General features: G+C 40.1%; 1 protein-coding gene across 2 annotated transcripts; it reads right to left on the reverse strand.

Annotated features, from left to right (window-relative positions):
- Nucleotides 1–17189: 17189 nt before the first annotated feature.
- Nucleotides 17190–22306, reverse strand: LOC139190659 (uncharacterized). 2 transcript variants are annotated; one of them, XM_070811049.1, is made up of 3 exons: nt 21440–22306; nt 20336–20843; nt 17190–19499 (listed from the first exon to the last, which is right to left on the reverse strand). In XM_070811049.1, exon 3 carries the CDS (start codon nt 19129–19131, stop codon nt 18364–18366), a length of 768 nt encoding a protein of 255 aa, XP_070667150.1. In that variant the 5' UTR covers nt 19132–19499; nt 20336–20843; nt 21440–22306; the 3' UTR covers nt 17190–18363. The 2 variants fall into 2 exon arrangements, with proteins under 2 accessions (XP_070667150.1, XP_070667151.1); XM_070811050.1 differs by lacking the exon at nt 21440–22306 and having other exon boundaries at nt 20336–21126.
- Nucleotides 22307–22322: the final 16 nt, after the last annotated feature.

The raw sequence follows: 22322 nt of genomic DNA on the forward strand, positions 1-22322 counted from the left end.
ATAGCACAACTTTGAAAAAGATAAACATCAATATCATCATTACTGTAAACACCACTTATTACCTTACTTCCATTTCATTTGATTATAACAGAAAATACAACAGCACAATCATTCCATTCGAATATTCCAATGAATCATTCTTATCCACCCATCGTCAATGAAGGTATCAGTTTTGGAATGTTAATACCTACATTTTTTTACTATGCTCTCTAAACCATAAAACACTTTTAATGTTTCCTTTTGAAGCAGATGATTTTAATCTCATTAATGAAAATGAGATCCAGCCTAACGAGGACGTACCACCTCGACAGCATCCGATGGGAACAAGGCCAATTCATAATTGTGCTAGAAACTTCAATGAAAACATGGGAATCCCAAGATTTCACATGCCAAATCCAATCACATGTCCAGATTGTCATGCCCGTTTGTTCTCTCATGAAACATTTGAAATGTGTTGCTTATGTGGAAAGCTTGCTCTACCATTGACATCGTCCCCTCCTAAAATGACTGAGCTTTTTTGCAACCAACCACATTTTTGCCTTCACTTCAATGGGAGTTCATGTTGATGAAAACCTAGCAACAGGAAGACGTGGTATTCACACATTTCGTGCTCAAGGTTCCATATACCATAAGATTGGAAGTCTCTTGCCTATTGGAGATAGTAGACTAAGATTCCTACAAATGTATATATATGACACTGCTCATGAAATAGACAATCGGATGAGAGAAAGTGAAGCACTAAATAGAGATGTGGTTGAAAAAATCCAACAAATCTTGAATCAATATAATCCATTTGTGCAAACATTTCACCACCTTGCGCAACGTCAAGATTTGCAAAGTTGTAGATTGATTATCAAGGAGCAACCCGCGAATCAACGACAATATTGTTTACCATCTGCATCTCAGGTTACTGCAATCATAGTAGGTGGTGAAGGATCATAAAACATTAGAGGTCGAGATATTGTTTTGCAAACTACGGATGGTCAACTCAAGAGTATCAAAGATTCTGTCGGCTACTATGACCCTTTACAATATCCATTGTTGTTACCTTATGGATCGTACGGATGGGGTGTGAATACTCGAAATAATACCAACAGAAAAGTGACATGCTGTGACTATTATTCATATGTTCTTCAAGTAACCTACCACCTTCATCTCTATCAATAAATATTAATTTTTAAAACTTATATTGTGTTGAACAATGAATTCTATCATTTTAGATCCGTCAACATGATGAATCGCTTCTACTTCGTGGTGGCCGCCTATTGCAGCAATATGTAGTTGACAACTACGTAAAGATCGAATCACAAAAGCTTAGATGGATGCGTGATAATCAACACACAATTCGATCTGAATTTTATCGAGGATTACAAGACTCATTAATTACAGGACAAAATAATACAGGTATGAGGCTAATTAGTTTATAATAAAAAAAATATATTCTTCATGTTCATGTTTTGTCACATTAAATGAGACTTATTAATGGGTTGAAACAAAACAAACATATTTAGACTTATTAATGACTTTTAACAAAACAAATACAGGAAACATCGGTCGTCGTAGGACTATATTACCATCATCTTTTGTTAGTAGTCCCCGTGACATGTATCAAAGGTATCAAGATGCAATGACTTTGGTGCAAAAATATGGAAGACCAGATATTTTCCTAACAATGACATGTAATCCAAATTGGGAAGAAATAAGTGATGAGCTACTACCTAGCCAAGCACTACAAGATTGACCAGATTTGCTTACAATGGTTTTTCGTGCAAAATTCGAACAGTTGAAGAATGATGTTATAAAAAAAAGGTGTTTTAGGAAGAGTTCTTGCATATGTATATGTCATTGAGTTTCAAAAGCGCAGTCTCCCCCATGTTCACATGCTTCTCATTTTAGAAGAAAATGATAAGCTTAATAGTCCAGATGATTATGATCAGATGGTACGTGCTGAAATACCAATTCCAAATGAAGAGCCTGAATTGTATGGTGCCGTGTTAAGGCATATGATACATGGTCCATGTGGAATACATAATTCACGATCACCCTGTATGAAACGTGGTAGTTGTAAACGAAATTATCCTAAGCCATTTGCACTAACTACAGTTCAAGGAAATGATTCTTATCCAGTCTATCGTAGAAGAGACAATCATAATCCAGCCTCATTACATCAAAATGTACGTATAATCGTGGATAATCGGTGGGTCATTCCGTATAACTCATGGTTACTCCTCAGATATGATTGTCATATTAATGTTGAGATTTGTTGCAGCATTAAGAGTGTTAAGGATCTGTACAAATATGTTTATAAAAGTCCCGATAGCTTTCGAAGTCCATCCTGAACCTATTCAAGATGAAAAAAAGCAGTTTGTTGATGCAAGATGGGTTTGTGCACTGTAATAGGCACTGCTGTGTGTGAGAGAGTATCCATGTCAACAACTTCAAATTTATTGCTTCCTATTATGTGCAGCCATATCATACTTTCTAAACCATATACATTGACAATTACAATGGAAAAAAACTAACACAATACACATTTAGGGGGGTGTAGCGCCCGTGATGCAAAAATGCCTCTCGCACACACGGTAGTGCGTGCAGAGAGGCTAGTGTGGATATATATATATATATATATATATATATATATATATATAAGTATTGTCACAGCCCATCCCAGAATTTCATATTCGAGGATGTGAAGTTACGAATTTGTCCTTGGTCGTCAAGTGGTGACTTATACGTGACTTATTTAATTTGGATTAATTTTGTAATATTGTTCAAGTTGGACCTAAAGTGAACTAAGGACTTAAAGAATTTTTGGCTTGTGGTTTGAAATGGTTGGACCACACACACACACGGGACACACGTACACACTCACCCTGTACTCTCTCTCTCTTCTCCCTCAGTTCACTCTGTATTTCTCTTTTGAACTTGTACGGACAAGGAACCAAACCCCTCAAAACTTCACAGATCGACGTCAAAAAGGTGAGTTCCTTCATCCTTACAACCTCCTGAATTGATTGGTACTACTTTTAGAACTGGAAACCCTCGAAATCACGTCGAAATCACGTCGAAATCGTAACCTCGTTTGATATCACTGTTCACGAACTTTGTAATGGTTGGTTTTTAGGACAATCCAAGCTCACGGTGAGCTTTAGGAGGTTCCCACGAAGCTCGGGGATGTTCGTTTGGAAGTTTTGGACGTCGAGAAGCCCTAGTTCGAAGGTGGCCGGTTTTGGTGAAATTATCCCGACGAGTTTTCGAAGGATTTGGAAGTTTTGAAAGGTATAGCCTTCTTCCTCTTGTGATTTGTGACATTTTGGTGAAAATTTCGTGGAAAATGGTGCGAAATCGAGTGAGAAAATGGCACTTACAAGTTACCCAGTTTTTCGGCACCGGCGAGATTTTCCTGCGTCTGGAGGTAGGGGATGACGCACGTGGGGGTGCATAGCACCGTGCCTCTCCAGGCACGTGGGGGCACGTGCTGTGTTGAAACTTTTTTCTAAAAATATCTCGACGTCCGTGATGTCGAGTAGGTCACTGTGGTATATTCGTATACCCAAATTGAGCATCGTATGAGAAATTATTACGTATTGTTGGTTATGTGCTTTAAATAACGTTTTATAGTTGTTTCGCATATAGGCGAGACCTATCCCGAGGACGAGCGCATTCAAGGGTATCACGGGGGTTACAACCCTTCGACATACCAGTAAGTGGGCAGTTATTTTCTGTTTATACCTATGTACCACTGATTTTTCCCAGAAATTGAATTTAAATGAAAGTATGTTTTAAAATGCCATGTATACATAATATATGAAATATATGAATTAGTATTTGATGCATATATATGAAATGGTGTTGTGGACACACATGTATGTATCATATGAGTTTTATGTTGTTAATGTGATTTTTTTATGATGTGAATTGTGTTGAGAGCTGATAACCTGCACCCCTGGTGTTAGTGCTTATATTATTCACCCACACCACATGCTCACCTTGGATCCAAGTAGGTGCATGTCGTATAGACCATTAGAGGTGGTTCCGACATGTCGTACAGACCATTAGAGGTGGTTCTGACTTGTAGGTGACTTTAGATTATTATACAGTTGTTGATGAGAGAAAGACTAGAGCGTATTCTTACACCATTTTCGTTGTACAAACTATTTCATGTAGTTCCGATTTATGTGCAAAGTAGCGCCGTACAGGTTACAGTGGGTGACTCCGGTTGGATTGGATATTGAGCTATAGAATTAACCGTACAGGATAGCTGCAGGGTGCCCGGTTGATTCCTTATTTCATCTGTTATATTGATGCATCCATATTATGTTTGAAGCATAGCATGGCATATGTTCCTTAAAAGAATTAAAGACTTGTGATTTGAATTATTTGTTGTTATATATCGTTATACATATACAATATTTTTCTGGGAAAGTATACAGGTTTTACAGCAAGGGGTTAGAAGTGTTATTAAATGAAATACTTTCGAAAAGCTTTGTTTTACTGACCCACTCAATCTTGTTTTACACCTCTCCAGGTTCTAGTTAACAGTGTTGGTGGCTCACGAAGATTCCCACGGCGTTCTGACAGACTACTTAAATGTAGGACTTACCTTTGGGTGTTGTAATTTAGTAATGGTCCTACTTGACTGTACTTAGTACTTATGCTCTGATTATGTGTGTTTCACACTTAAACTCAGTCTAGCATGTTAGTTGGATATAATTGCTAGTAGTTGGGTTTTATTCCTTCGTATTTCTTTTACCTTTTTACTTCCGCATTGCACTTTTGGTTATGTCACGCCCACGTGACGGCCAGCACGCCCTAATTTTCGGGTCGAGGTGTGTTAATTTGGTATCAGAGCCTAGGTTTGCAATCCTGTACAAATTGTGAATGCTCTAATGATCTTTTGGTGTCTTTTGTCAGAACTGTGCCGCCTCGTAGGGAATCACGTCGTGCTTCTTAGCCTAATTTCCCTAACATAACTTAATTAGGGGAAGCGATGGCCCATGCCTTTCAGACTGCAATCCGTCCTACTCAGAAGGTCATGAAGGTCATGAAGGGGCAGACAAGTGGTTAGACCATATTGAGAAGACCTTTCAGGTGATGCAGAGTCAAGGTAATCTTCCTGCTAGTAGATGGGTTGAGATCACTACTTGGTTTTTAGGACGAGAGCCAGCAACTTGGTGGGTAAATCAAACTCAGTTTATGTCACCTGAAGAGGTAACTGATTGGGAAGTATTCAAAGAGAATTTTAAGAAAAGATTTGTTCCCCCATAGTACATTGATCGTAAGAAGCAGGAATTCACTCAATTGAAGCAAAAGAATATGTCGACGCATGAGTATTATAGGAAGTTTACAGACTTATCCCGCTATGACCCAGATACAGCTGGTAATTAGGTAGAGATGCTTCGCCGTTTTAAGCTAGGAAGTAAGAGGAAATGGCGGACATTTGCTAGTGCGATTCCTTGCACCACTTACCATGAGTTTTCTGAGATTTTGATTCGGATGGAAGATTCCGAAAACCTTCCTAGTAATATTGAGGAAGATGAAGATAAGAATGATAATCAGAGGAAAGATGACAGGGGTAAAGGTGTCTCCACTCCAGGACCCCATAAGACACATAATTTCAAGAAAAGTGGAGCGAGCTCGAGTTCTTCTAGCGGAGGATTTAGTGTCATAGGTCTGAGGAGAGGTGGAAGATTTATTGGTGGACCTAGGTTTCAGAGACAGAGAAACTTTGGTGGTATTGGTGGTTCAGGTCCTCCGTTGTGCCACCGTTGTAATTTCAGACATCATGGAGAGTGTAGGAGAAGTGGCAGTGGTTGCTACACTTGTGGACAGATGGGACATAGAGCTGCACAGTCTCCCCAGAGTTAGCAGAGACCTCAGTAGTTTGCTATGCCACCTCCAGCGCCGATTCAGCAGAACTTTGGATCAGGCAGTTATGGTCAGACAGGTCGTAGTGGTGCCTACCACTATCAGGGTGATGCTGCTCCCTATGCTTCCAGACAGAATCAGTATTGCCAGGATCCTTATTTTCAGACTGGTATTCCCAAGATCCTGGAGGTTATACTTCATATCCTTCCATGCCAGCGAGTGGATCTCAATGGTATCAGGGAAGTCAGCCCCGACAGGGAGAGGTTGCTGCTAGTAGTGTAGGACCGTCTAGGCAGTCTAGTCAGACAGGACAGGGATGTACTTCTCAGGGGTGAGGTAATCAAGGTCATGGAGGACGACAGCAAGCTCATGGACGTGTTAATCACATCTCACTACAAGATGCTCAGAACCATCCAGATTTGATATTGGGTACGTTAAACATCCTTGGTCACTTTGCTAGAGTTTTGATTGATTGTGGTGCTACACATTCTGTGATTTCTCATACATTTGCTCAAATGACACAACCTTACCCTATGCCTCCAAGATTTAATTTAGAGTTTGCTATGCCTAGAGGGGACAAATGTTATGTTGATAGTGTTTATCTAAGGTGTCCAGTGATGGTAGATGGTGTAGTTATGCCAGCTAATCTTATCCCGTTAGATATTGTGGATTTTGATGTGATTTTAGGGGTAGATTGGTTACATTATAATCATGGCCATATAGATTGTTATGGGAAATTAGTTACTTTTCATCGTCCTGGACTACCAAAAGTTACTTTTGTTGGTGAAAGAAGTGGAGTGAGACATGGTGTTATTTCGGCCATGAGAGCAAAGAAGTTGTTATCAAAAGGTTGTCAAGGATACTTAGCACATGTGGTGTTAAATGATGTTGTTCCTAGCAGTGTGGAGGGAGTTGGAGTAGTTAGGCACTATCCTGATGTATTCCCAGATGATTTTCCTGGATTGCCGCCAGACAGAGATGTGGAGTTTTCTATTGATTTGCTTCCAGATACGGATCCTATATCTTTGACTCCATATAGAATGGCTCCAGCTGAATTGAGAGAATTGAAAATTGAGTTACAGGAATTAACTGATAAAGGTTTCATTCAACCTAGTACTTCACCTTGGGGAGCTCCGGTGTTGTTTGTAAGAAAGAAAGATGGAACTTTGAGATTATGTATTGATTACAGGCAATTGAATCGGGTAACGATTAAAAACCGTTATGCATTGCCTCGTATCAATGATTTGTTTGATCAGCTTAAAGGTGCATGTGTGTTCTCTAAGATTGATTTGAGATCTGGCTATTATCAGTTAAAGATTAAAGATGAAGATGTACCTAAAACGGCTTTCAGGTCCTGTTATGGACACTATGAGTTTTTGGTGATGCCATTTGGATTGACTAATGCACCAGCAACTTTCATGAGGTTAATGAATGAAGTATTCCAGCAATATCTTGATAGGTTTGTCATTGTTTTTATTGATGATATTCTGGTATACTCTAAGTCAAAAGCAGATCATATTCGACATATTAACTTGGTATTAAAGAAATTGAGGGAACATCCGTATGCCAAGTTTAGCAAATGCCAGTTTTGGTTGAATCAAGTGGCACTTTTGGGACATGTAGTGTCAGCACAAGGAATTCAAGTAGATCCTCAAAAGATAGCAGCAGTGGAGAATCGGGAACAACCACGAACCGCCATTGAGGTACGTAGTTTTCTTGGTCTAGCAGGTTATTAACCAGGAAGGATGTTAAGTTCGAGTGGAACGAGAATTGTGAGCAAAGTTTCCAGCAACTGAAATATTGCCTCACTCATGCTCCAATATTGGTACTTCCTGACGAAAGTGGCAACTTTGAGATTTACAGTGATGCTTCCTTGAATGGTTTGGGATATGTCTTGATGCAGCATAAGAGAGTGATCGCCTATGCTTCTCGACAGTTGAAGATTCATGAAAGGAATTATCCTACTCACGATCTTGAGTTGGTAGCCATTGTCTTTGCTTTGAAAATTTGGAGGCATTATCTCTATGGTGAGAAATGTAAGATCTTCACAGATCATAAGAGTCTTCAGTACCTTTTTACTCAGCATGATCTTAATCTTCGTCACCGAAGGTGGATGGAGTTACTAAGTGATTATGACTGCACTATTAAGTATCATCTGGGTCGTGCAAATGTGGTAGCTGATGCACTGAGTAGGAAACCTCAAGGTCGACTTAATGCTTTGTATGCTTGTCGTGTTCCTCTTCTTGCAGATTTGAGAGCTACTGGAGTAAAGTTGGAGATAGAAAAGTGAAGAGAAGCTTTTCTTGCTAGTTTCCAAGTCAGGCCAGTTTTGGTCGATCGTGTACTTTAAGCTCAGATGGTTGATGAAGAGATCCAGGAAATGATCCGATTGAGAAATGAAGGGAAAAAGAAAGTCCTCAGGATTCGAGAATCGGATGGCATGCTTATGCAGGAGAACAGAATGTATGTGCCGAATAATAAGGAATTAAAGAAGGAAATTTTGGATGAAGCACATTGTTCGGCTTATGCGATGCATCTAGGAGGAACTAAGATGTACAATACCATTCAACCATTTTATTATTGGCCGGGTATGAAAAGGGAAATTGCATAATATGTAAGTAGGTGTATTGTTTGCCAGCAAGTCAAAGCAGAAAGAAAGAAGCCTTTTGGACGGATGCAACCACTTCCCGTTCCTCAGTGGAAATGGGAAAATATAACTATGGATTTTGTGTATAAGCTTCCACGTACACATAATGGATTTGATGGTGTTTGGGTGGTTGTAGATCGGCTTACCAAGTCAGCATACTTCATTCCAGTGAGGGAAAAGTATCCCCTGAATAAATTGGCTAAGTTGTTCATCACGAAGATTGTGAAGTATCATGGAGTTCCAGTGAATATTATTTCTGATTGAGATCCAAGATTTACTTCTAAGTTTTGGATAGCTTTTCAGGAATCTCTTGGTACGAAATTGCTTTACAGCACTGCTTATCATCCTCAAACAGATGGACAATTAGATATGACTATTCAGACGTTAGAGGATATGTTGAAATCTTCAGTGTTGCAGTTTGGTGATTCTTGGCATGATCGCCTAGACTTGATGGAATTTGCCTACAATAATAGTTTTCATTTGAGCATTGGTATGTCACCATTTGAGGCACTCTATGGTAGAGCTTGTCGTACGCCATTGTGTTGGTCAGAGGTTGGCGAAAGAGTGCTAGAGGGCCCAGAAATTGTGGATGAGACTACTCAAAATGTTCAGCTGATTAAGTCTAACCTGAAAGCGGCCCAGGATCGAAAAAAGAGTTTAGCATATAGACATGCCACTAATCGAGTATATGATGTGGGTAATTTGGTATTTTGAAATTGTCACCTTGGAGAGGTGTAGTGCGGTTTGGAAAGAAAGGCAAGCTAAGTCCTAGGTACGTAGGACCTTATGAGATCACTGAAAGGATTGGTGAAGTTGCTTACAGATTGGAGTTGCCTCCGGAGTTATCTAAGGTACATAATGTGTTTCATGTCTCGATGCTTCGACATTATGTTTCAGATCCTTCACATGTGATTCCTCTTCAACCTTGGGAGATTAATCCAGATTTGACGTATGATGAGGAACCAGTGACTATCTTAGATTGGAAAGACAAGGTTCTAAAGAATAAGACAGTGAGCTTGGTAAAAGTATTATGGAGGAACCACTCAACGGAAGAAGCTACTTGGAAAACAGAAGATTGAATGAGAGAGATGTATCCAAGGTTGTTTTATAAGTATTAGTGGATTTATTGGTTGTATGAATTTCGAGGATGAATTTTATAAGGAGGGTAGATTGTCACAGTCCGTCCCGGAATTTCATATTCGAGGATGTGAAGTTACGAATTTGTCCTCAATCGTCAAGTGGTGACTTATATGTGACCTATTTAAGTTGGATTAATTTTATAATATTGTTAAAGTTGGACCTAAAGTTAACTAGGGACTTGAAGAATTTTTGGCTTGTGGTTTGAAATGGTTGGACCACACACACACACGGGACACACGTACACACACACACACACGGGACACACGTACACACTCACCCCGTACTCTCTCTCTCTCTCCTCCCTCTCAGTTCACTCTCTCTCTCTCTTTCGAACTTGTACGGACAAGGAACCAAACCCCTCAAAACTTTGCAGATCGACGTCAAAAAGGTGAGTTCCTTCATCCTTACAACCTTCTTAATTGATTGGTACTACTTTTAGAACTGGAAACCCTCAAAATCACGTTGAAACCGTAACCCCGTTTGATATCATTGTTCACGAACTTTGTAATGATTGGTTTTTAGGACAATCCAAGCTCACATTGAGCTCTAGGAGGTTCCCACGAAGCTCGGGGATGTTCGTTTGGAAGTTTTCGACGTCGGGAAGCCCTAGTTTGAAGGTGGCCGGTTTTGGTGAAATTATCCCGACGCGTTTTCAAAGGATTTGGAAGTTTTGAAAGGTATAGCCTTCTTCCTCTCATGATTTGTGACATTTTGGTGAAAATTTCGTGGAAAATGGTGCGAAATCGAGTGAGAAAAGGGCACTTACAGGTTACCCAGTTTTCCGGCGCCGGCAAGATTTTTCGGCGTCTGGAGGTAGGGGATGACGCACATGGGGGTGCGTAGCACCGTGAATCACCCAGCGCGTGGGGGCGCGTTGGGCATTGAAAATTTTTTCTAAAAATATCTCGACGTCCGTGACATCGAGTAGGTCACTGTGGTATATTCATATACCCAAATTGAGCATCGTATGAGAAATTATTACGTATTGTTGGTTATGTGCTTTAAAATAACATTTTTATAGTTGTTTCGCATATAGGTGAGATCTATCCCGAGGACGAATGCATTCAAGGGCGTCACGGGGGTTACGACCCTTCGACATACCAGTGAGTAGGTAATTATTTTCTGTTTATACCTATGTACTACTGATTTTTCCCAGAAATTGAATTTAAATGAAAGTATGTTTTAAAATGCCATGCATACATAATATATGAAATATATGAATTAGTATTTGATGCATATATATATGAAATGGTGTTGTAGACGCACAGGTGAGTATCAGGTGAGTTTTATGTTGTTCATGTGATTTATTGACGATGTGAATTGTGTTGAGAGCTCATAACCTGTACCCCTGGTGTTAGTGCTTATATTATTCACCCCTCACCACACGCTCACTAGAGCGAATTCTTACACCATTCTCGTCATACAGACTACTTTAGGTAGTTTCAATTTATGTACAGAGTAGCGTCGTACAGGTCACAGTGGGTGACTCCGGTTGAATTGGATATTGAGCTATAGAATTAACCGTACAGGACAGTTGCAGGGTTTCCGGTTGATTCCTTATTTCATCTGTTATATTGATGCATCCTTATTATGTTTGAAGCATAGCATGACATATTTTCCTGAAAAGTGTTAAAGACTTGTGATTTGAATTATTTGTTGTTATATATGGTTATACATATACTATATTTTTTTGGAAAAGTATACAGGTTTTATAGTGAGTGGTTAGAAGTGTTATTAAATGAAATACTTTCGAAAAGCTTTGTTTTACTGACCCACTCAATCTTGTTTTGCGCCCCTCGAGGTTCTAGTTAGTAGTGTTGGTGGCTCACAAGGATTCCCACGGCGCTCTGACAGACTACTTAAATGTAGGACTCACCTTCTGGTGTTGTAATTTAGTAATGGTCCTACCTGATTGTACTTAGTACTTATGCTCTGATTATCTGTGTTTCACACTTAAACTCACTCTAGCATGTTAGTTGGATATTATTGCTAGTAGTTGGTTTTTATTCCTTCGTATTTCTTTTACCTTTCTGCTTCCGCGTCGCACTTTTGATTACGTCACGCCCACGTGACGACCAGCACGGCCTGATTTTCGGGTCGGGGTGTGTCAAGTATAGTTTAAACTTTTTAGGGGTATAAAATTGTTAAATTAATATACATAATTATTATAGTATTTTTTAGGGTTATAAAATTATTAAATTAATATTCTGTTTATCGTGTATCGTGTTACCCACGTGTATACCCGAACCAACCCATTATCTTAACAGGTGCTTATCGGGTTACCCGATAACATCCGATTGGTTATCGTGTCGACCCGAACACCTGTTAATTTCGTGTCGTGTCGTGTCGGGTTATCGGGTCATGTCAGGAATTGCTAGGCCTAGTCAGGGTGTGTCACATTTTATTAAATTATTTTGGTTGTATTTTGCATATAGTAGGTTTGTTATTATGTAGGTAAATTATTTTTCATGTATTTTACATATCTTGGGTAATTTTTTTTTTTTTAAGCAATCTAACATTTTAAAATTTTAATAGTAGGTGTACTATTTGAATCAAATGTTTTTATTTTTTGTAGGTGAATTATTTTACCTGAATTTTACATATAATAGGCATTTATACACACACACATATATATATATATATATGTATATATGTGTATGTGAAATAATTTATCTACATTAATATGTAAAATATAATTTTATTCACTTAATTAAGCATGTATAATAACATATATTTGACACGCCCCGATCCAAGAATCAAGGCGTGCTGGCCGTCACATGAGCGTGACGTAACCAAAAGTGCGATGCGGAAGCAAAAGATATGACAATTACGAAGGAATAAAAACCAACTACTAGCAGTAATATCCAACTGGCATGCTAGAGTAAGTTTAAGTGTGCAATACACAATTTCAGAGCATAAATACTAGGTGCAGTCAAGTAGGACTATAATTAAATTACAACACCTGCAGGTGAGTCTTACATGCCGGAAGTCTGTCAGAACGCCGAAGAAAACCTCGTGAGCCACCGATTGCTAACTAGAACCTGGAGGGGCGCAAAACAAAATTGAGTGGGTCAGTAAAACCAAAGTTTTCCAAAACATTTCATTTAAAACATTTCTAACACATCACTGTAAAACCTGTATAATTTCCCAGAAAATAACATAATAGCATAATATTTGTTCAAATCTCTCAAAACATTAATCTTTACCACAATCCAGCAAGCATGCCATGCAATAATGTCAATGACAGAATATGGATGCATCAATGTAACAGGTGATATAATGAATAAACCGGAGACCCTGCAGTTGGTCCTGTACGGTTCATTCTATAGCTCAATATCCAACCCAGCCGGAGTCACCACAATGACCTGTACAGCACTACTCTGCACATAAATCGGAACTACCTAAAGTAGTCTGTACGACAAGAATGGTGTAAGAATACGCTCTAGTGCTTCTCTCATCAATCATCTGCGCGCATAATTTAAGGTCACTCACTAGTCGGAACCACCTCTAGTGATCTATACGACTAGCATGTCGGAACCCTCACATGGTCTGTACGACATGCACCTACTTAGATCCAAGGTGAGCGTGCGGTGCGGTGAATAATATAAGCACTCACACCAGGGGTGCAGGTTATGAGCTCTCAATGCAATTCACATCATCAATGATTCACATGAATAACATAAAACTAACCTGATACTCACCTGTGCGTCCACAGCACCAATTCATATATATATATATATATATATATATATATATGCATCAATTATCAATTCATATATCTCATAATATGCATGCATGACATTTTAAAACATACTTTCATTTAAACTCAATTTCTGGGAAAAATATCAATAATATATAGGTATAAACAGAAATACTGCCCACTCACTGGTAAGTCAATGGGTCGTAACCCCCGTGACGTCCCTGGATGTGCTCGTCCTCGGGATAGGTGCCACCGGAGAAATTCCAAGAAAACCGGCCAATTTCGAACTCAATGATCCCGACGTCCAAAACCTTCAAACGAAGCACTTCGAGCTTCCTTAGGACCTCACTAAGTTCACTATAAGCTTAGAATTCCCTGAAAATCAACATATCACGAATGCATGAACAGTGACATAAAACTGGGGTTCGGGTTTCACGTGATTTTGAAGGTTTCACGTCCTAAAACTAGTACCAAATGACTCAGGAGGTCGAAAGGATGAAGAACCAAACTTTTTTGGCATCAATCCGTGAAAGTTCGAGGGTATTGGCCTCGTCCGTACGGTTTCGAGAGGGAGAGTGTGAGACTGAAACGGAGAGGAGAGAGAGAGCACTGGGGAAGGGAGAGGGTTATCCCGTGTGTGTGTTTTGTGTGGTCCACCTCAAACCATCACCATCCATTTCATTTTCTTACTCCCTAACCACAAAAGTACAATCCAAATTTAATCCAACTTAAATTATTTTCTCCAAAAGTTTAGGAATGTATTTAGTCCAATAATATGTCACACACACACATACCTTCATACCCGTCAAGGATAATTCCGTCATTTCACGTCTCTGATATATAGAAACCCGGGACGGGCTGTAACAATCTCCCCTCCTTATAGAATTTCGTCCCCGAAATTCATATGAACAACCAATCCACTTAATACTCATAAAATAACCTTGGATACATCTCTCTCATTCGATCTTCTATCTCCCAAGTAGCTTCTTCTACCGAGTGGTTCCTCCACAATACTTTCACCAAGCTCACTGTCTTTTTCCTTAGAACCTTGTCTTTCCAATCCAAGATGACTGGTTCCTCATCATACGTCAAATCCGGATTAATCTCCAATGGTTGAGGAGGAATCACATGTGAAGGATCTGAAACATAATGTCGAAGCATTGAGACATGAAACACATTATGTACCTTAGATAACTCCGGAGGCAACTCCAACCTGTAAGCAGCTTCACCAATCCTCTGAGTAATCTCATATGGTCCTATGTACCTAGGACTTAGCTTGCCTTTCTTTCCGACCGCACTACACCTTTCCAAGGTGACAATTTCAAGAATACCAAATTACCCACATCATAAACTCGATCAGTAGCATGTCTATCTGCTAAACTGTTTTGTCGATCCTGGGCCGCTTTCAGGTTAGACTTAATCACCTGAATATTTTGAGTAGTCTCATCCATAATCTCTGGGCCTTCTAATACTCTTTCGCCAACCTCTGACCAACACAATGGCGTACGGCAAGCTCTACCATAAAGAGCTTCAAATGGTGGCATACCAATGCTCGAATGAAAACTATTATTGTAGGCAAAGTCCATCAAGTCTAGGCGGTCATGCCAAGAATCACCAAATTGTAACACTGAAGATCTCAACATATCTTCCAATGTCTGAATAGTCCTCTCTGATTGACCATCGATTTGAGGATGATAAGCAGTGCTGTAAAGCAATTTCGTACCAAGAGCTTCCTGAAAAGCTACCCAAAACTTAGAAGTAAATCTTGGATCTCGATCAGAAATAATATTCACTGGAACTCCATGATACTTCACAATCTTCGTGATGAACAACTTAGCCAATTTATTCAGGGGGTACTTTTCCCCTACTGTAATGAAGTGTGCTGACTTGGTAAGCCGATCTACAATCACCCAAAAACCATCAAATCCATTTCGTGTACGAGGAAGCTTATACACGAAACCATAGTTATATTTTCCCATTTCCACTAAGGAACATGAAGTGGTTGCATTCGTCCAAAAGGCTTCTTTCTTTCAGCTTTAACTTGCTGACAAACAATACACCTACTTACATATTCTGCAATTTCTCTCTTCATACCCGGCCAATAATAAAATGGTCGAATGGTATGGTACATCTTATTTCCTCCTGGGTGCATCGCATAAGCTGAACAATGTGCTTCATCCAAAATCTCTTTCTTTAATTCCTCATTATTCGGCACATACATTCTGTTCTCCTGCATAAGCATGCCATCTGATTATCGAATCCTGAGGTCTTTCTTTTTCCCTTCATTTCTCAATTGGATCATTTCTTGAATTTCTTCATCAACCAACTAAGCTTCAAGTACACGATCAACCAAAACTGGCCTGACTTGAAAACTAGCAAGAAAAGCTTCTCTTCGATCTTCTAACTCCAACTTTACTCCAGTAGCTCTCAATTATGCAAGAAGAGGAACACGGCAAGCATACAAAGCATTGAGTCGACCTTGAGGTTTCCTACTCAGTGCATCAGCTACCACATTAGCACGACCCGGATGATACTCAATTGTGCAGTCATAATCACTTAGTAATTCCATCCACCTTCACTGACGAAGATTAAGATCATGCTAAGTAAAAAGATACTGAAGACTCTTATGATTTGTGAAGATCTTACACTTCTCACCATAGAGATAATGTCTCCAAATTTTCTAAGCAAAAACAATGGCTGCCAACTCAAGATCGTGAGTAGGATAATTCCTTTCATGAATCTTCAACTGTCGAGAAGCATAGGCGATCACTCTATTATGCTGCATCAAAACACATCCTAAACCATTCAAAGAAGCATCACTGTAAATCTTAAAGTTACCGCTATCATTAGGAAGTACCAATACTAGAGCATGAGTGAGGCAATATTTCAATTGCTGGAAACTTTGCTCACAATTCTCATCCTAATCAAACTTAACATCCTTCTTGGTTAACTTCGTTAATGGCAAAGCAATCATAGAAAAATCTTGAACAAACCGTTGATAATAACCTGCTAGACTAAGAAAACTCCGTACCTCAGTGATGGTTCGTGGTTGTTCCCAATTCTCCACTGCTGCGATCTTTTGAGGATCAACTTGAATTCCTTATGCCGAGACTACATGCCCCAAAAATGCCACTTCATTCAACCAAAACTGGCGTTTACTGAACTTGGCATACAACCGATGCTCCCTCAATTTCTTTAACACCAAGTTAAGATGTCGAATATGATATGCTTTAGACTTAGAGTATACCAGAATATCATCGATAAAAACAATGACAAATCTATCAAGATATTGCTAGAATACCTCATTCATTAACCTCATGAAAGCTGCAGGTGCATTAGTCAATCCAAATGGCATCACCAGAAATTCATAATGTCCATAACGGGTCCTGAAAAACGTCTTAGGTATGTCTTCATCTTTAATCTTCAACTGATAATATCCAGATCTCAAATCAATCTTAGAGAACACACACGCACCTTTCAGCTGATCAAACAAATCATCGATGCGAGGCATTAGATAACGGTTTTTAATCGTTACCCGATTCAATTGCCTATAATCAATACATAATCTCAGAGTTCCATCTTTCTTTCTTACAAATAATACCGGAGCTCCCCAAGGTGAAGTACTAGGTTGAATGAAACCTTTATCAATTAATTCTTGTAACTGAATTTTTAACTCTCTCAGTTCCGCTGGAGCCATTCTGTATGGAGTTAAAGATATAGGATCTGTACCTGGAAGCAAATCAATAGAAAACTCCACATCTCTGTCTGGCGGCAATCCCGGCAAATCATCTGGAAATACATCAGGATAGTGCTTGACTACACCAACTTCCTCTACACTGTTAGGGGCAACATCATTTAACACCACATGTGACAAGTATCCTTGACAACCTTTCGATAACAACTTATTTGCTCTCATGGCAGAAATAACACCATGTCTCACCCCACTGCTTTCACCCACAAAAGTAACCTCTGGTAATCTAGGGCGATAAAAGGTAACAGATTTCCCATAACAATCAATATGGGCATGATTAAAATGCAACCAATCTGCCCCTAGAATCACATCAAAATCCACAATATCTAACGGGATAAGATTAGCTGGCATAACTACACCTTCTACCATCACTGGACACCCAGGATAAACACTATCAACATAACATTTGTCCCCTCTAGGCATGGCAAACTCTAATTCAAATCCTAGAGGTGAAGGGTGAGGTTGAGTCATTTGACCAAACGTATGAGAAATCACAGAATGAGTAGCACCACAATCAATCAAGACTCTAGCAAAATGACCAAGGATATTTAACGTATCCATGATCAAATCTAGATGGTTCTGAGCATCTTGCAGTGATATGTGATTAACACGTCCCTGAGCTTGCTGTCGTCCACTACGACCTCTGTTGCCTTGGTTACCTCGCCCCTGAGAAGTACGTTGTTGTCCTGACTGATTAGCCGGCCTAGACGGTCCTGCACCGCTAGTAGCAATCTCTCCCTGTCGGGGCTGACCTCCCTGATGCCACTGAGATCCACTAGCTGGCATGGAAGAATAAAAAGTATAATCCCCAGGGTCTTGGGAATACCCAGTCTAAGAATAAGGATCCTGGGAATACTGATACTGTCCTGAAGCATAGGGAGCAACATTACCCTGATAGTGGTAAGCACCACCACGGCCCGTCTGACCATAACTGCCTGATCCAAAATTCTGCTAAATCGGTGCTGGAGGTGGCATAGCAGACTACTGAGATTTCTGATGACTCTGGGGACACTTGGCAGCCCTATGTCCCATTTGTCCACAAGTGTAGCAAGCACCACCACTGCCACTTCTCCTACACTCTCCATGGTGCCTGAAGTTACAATGGCAGCACAACGGAGCACCAGAACCACCAGCACCACAAAAATCTCTCTGTCTCTGAAATCTGGGCCCGCCAGCAAATCTTCCACCTCTCATCGGGCCTGTGACACTAAATCCTCCACTGGAAGAACTCGAACTCGCTCCACTTTTCTTGAAATTCTACGTCTTACGGGGTCCCTGAGTGGAGATTCCCTTGCCCTTATCATCTTTCTTCTGATTATCATTCTTGTCCTCATCATCCTCACTGTCACTAGGAAGGTTGTCGGAATCCTCCATCCGAACCAAAATCTCGAAAAACTCATGATAATCGGTACAAGGAAGCACACTAGCAAAAGTCAGCCATTTCCTCTTAGTTCCCAGCTTAAAACGGCGAAGCATTTCCACCTGATTACCAGCTGTATCAGGGTCATAACGAGACAAGTCTGTAAACTTCCTGTAATACTCATGCGCCGACATATTCTTTTGCTTCAATCGAGTGAACTCCTGCTTCTTGCGATTAATGTACTCCGGAGGGACAAATCTTTTCTTAAAATTCTCTTTGAATACTTCCCAATCAGCTGCCATCTCAGGGGACATAAACTGAGTTTGATTTCTCCACCAAGCTGCAGGCTCTCGCCCCAACAACCAAGTAGTGGTCTCAACCCATCTATTAGCAGGAAAATTCCCTTGACTCTGCATCATCTGAAAAGTCTTCTCAATATGGTCTAGCCACTTTTCTGCCTCTTCATGACCTTCATTACCCATGAAACGATCCAATTTCAGATTATACATAGTCTCTAAGGGTGTCATCTGAGGAGGAGGAAGAGGGCGGATTGCATTCTGAAAGGCATGGGCCATCGCTTTCCCTAATTGAGTTATATCAGCGAAATTAGGCTCAGAAGCACGGTATGATTCCCTACGAGACGGCATAATTCTGACATAAAACATCAAAAGATCATTAGAGCATTAACAATTTATACAGGACTGCAACCTAGGCTCTGATACCAAACTGACATGCCCCGATCCAAGAATCAAGGCGTGCTGGCCGTCACATGAGCGTGACGTAACCAAAAGTACGATGCGGAAGCAAAAGATATGAGAACTACGAAGGAATAAAAACCAACTACAAGCAGTAATAACCAACTAGCATGCTAGAGTAAGTTTAAGTGTGCAGTACATAATTTCAGAGCATAAATACTAGGTGCAGTCAAGTAGGACTATAATTAAATTACAACACCCATAAGTGAGTTCTACACGCAGGAAGTCTGTCAGAACGCCGAAGAAAACCTCATGAGCCACCGACTGCTAACTAGAACCTGGAGGGGCGCAAAACAAAATTGAGTGGGTCAGTAAAACCAAACTTTTCCAAAACATTTCATTTAAAACATTTCTAACCCCTCACTGTAAAACCTGTATACTTTCCCAGAAAATAACATAATAGCATAATATTTGTTCAAATCTCTCAAAACATTAATCTTTACCACAATCCAGCAAGCATGCCATGCAATAATGTCAATGACAGAATATGGATGCATCAATGTAACAGGTGATATAATGAATAAACCGGAGACCCTGCAGTTGGTCCTGTACGGTTCATTCTATAGCTCAATATCCAACCCAGCCGGAGTCACCACAATGACCTGTACAGCACTACTCTGCACATAAATCGGAACTACCTAAAGTAGTCTGTACGACAAGAATGGTGTAAGAATACGCTCTAGTGCTTCTCTCATCAATCATCTGCGCGCATAATTTAAGGTCACTCACTAGTCGGAACCACCTCTAGTGATCTATACGACTAGCATGTCGGAACCCTCACATGGTCTGTACGACATGCACCTACTTAGATCCAAGGTGAGCGTGCGGTGCGGTGAATAATATAAGCACTCACACCAGGGGTGCAGGTTATGAGCTCTCAATGCAATTCACATCATCAATGATTCACATGAATAACATAAAACTAACCTGATACTCACCTGTGTGTCCACAACACCAATTCATATATATATATATATATATATATGCATCAATTATCAATTCATATAACTCATAATATGCATGCATGGCATTTAAAACGTACTTTCATTTAAACTCAATTTCTGGGAAAAATATCAATAGTATGTAGGTATAAACAGAAATACTGCCCACTCACTGGTAAGTCGATGGGTCGTAACCCTCGTGACATCCCTGGATGCGCTCGTCCTCGGGATAGGTGTCACCGGAGAAATTCCAAGAAAACCGGCCAATTTCGAACTCAATGATCCCGACATCCAAAACCTTCAAACGAAGCACTCCGAGCTTCCTTAGGACCTTACTAAGTTCACTATAAGCTTAGAATTCCTTGAAAATCAACATATCACGAATGCATGAACAGTGACATAAAACTGGGGTTCGGGTTTCACGTGATTTCGAAGGTTTCATGTCCTAAAACTAGTACCAAACGACTCAGGAGGTCGAAATGATGAAGAACCATACCTTTTTGGCGTCGATCCGTGAAAGTTCGAGGGTATTGGCCTCGTCCGTACGGTTTCGAGAGGGATAGAGTGAGATTGAAACGGAGAGGAGAGAGAGAGCACGGGGGAAAGGGAGAGGGTTGTCCCGTGTGTGTGTGTTGTGTGGTCCACCTCAAACCATCACCATCCATTTCATTTTCTAACTCCCTAACCACAAAAATACAATCCAAATTTAATGCAACTTAAATTATTTTCTCCAAAAGTTTAGGAATGTATTTAGTCCAATAATATGTCACACACACACACATACCTTAATACCCGTCAAGGGTAATTCCGTCATTTCACGTCCCCGATATATAGAATCCCGGGACGGGCTGTGACATATTAGACATGTTTTATGTTATTATATATTAGGCAATGAATTTATAACGTTAGGGTTTTTTTTTTTTGTAAAATCATTAATTCTTCCTTACAATCTGCATGACATTAATTATGTACATCAAACATCCAAATAGGGTTTATCAATAAAAAAAACCAAATAGGGGTATTTTAGGCATTCGGAAATTTTAAATGTGTGAAGTCAAACATAATTAATGAATTTGTTGATGTGGATTCTAGTCAATGGGTTTTATTCAAGTAAAAAACCTATGTCGTGTTTTATGTAGAGAAAATTAAGTTTTAAGAGCTAAAATTATATTTTCAGTAAAATATATTATGTATATGGATGGTGGTGTTTAAGTAAATGGTCCGCATGCATAGCCATGAAAGAAAAAAAAAATTAAATAAAGGTGGGGCCCACTTACAAATTCCATACTCATTTGGCATAGTTGTGCGGGGTGTGAAAGCATATCGACATTATCAGGCTGAGCTGCACGCTTTTGACTTTGATGCGTCTTCAGTTAGCCAATGCTGCTTCCTTTTCTTTGCCCTCAAATTCCACAATGATACAGAGGGCAACAGTAGAATTACAGTAAGTGTGCAGCAGTCAGTAAGCGCGCAACGGCAGTAGCAGCACCAGCAGAGTCGCAGCGGGCAGCAGCAGTGGGGTTGCAGTGAATTGTAACAACGAATGCAGAACGCAGCGAGGAGGAGCAAGCAATAGGAGCAGCTATTGTTTTGTAGGGAACGCACTTCACCGCAACGTCCACTCACCGGGGCATATGTATCGGTCGCAACTAGCAACACAGTTGCCTCCGTTGAATCATCAAATCATGTCCGCCACCACAGGAGTGTAACTTCAGCTTTGTGCTCACAACCAAATCATGCATTCGTGTCGTGTGGTTACCTGCAGCATAAAAAGATTAAAGAAAAAAAAAACTAGTTCGCACTGCCGCAAGATAGCATGGAACCTATGGAATGGCATGATCGATCTTCTTCAGGACAGCGGGCTCGTGACAATAGAGATGAACACAATTGTACTTACACCTTCGTACCTACATCCATCGATAAAGCAGACCAACTGGAGAATACCACCATGACCGTGCCAAGACGGGTTCAGTGAGCATTGTCAGGGCTCACGGAGGAACCACAACATGGGCTGACGACTATGGCAACTCCAGGCCGTGTAGAGACAAAGCACGGTGCTGCAGTGCATAAATAAAAAGTCTACCCTAGTTTCACTTTATATAGGAAAAAAAAATTCAAGGCTTCCTTGTGCAGCTTGTAAAATATCCAAAAAGAGAAGAA

The sequence above is a fragment of the Malus domestica genome, chromosome 13, assembly GCF_042453785.1.
Source record: "Malus domestica chromosome 13, GDT2T_hap1".
Lineage (NCBI taxonomy): Eukaryota > Viridiplantae > Streptophyta > Magnoliopsida > Rosales > Rosaceae > Malus > Malus domestica.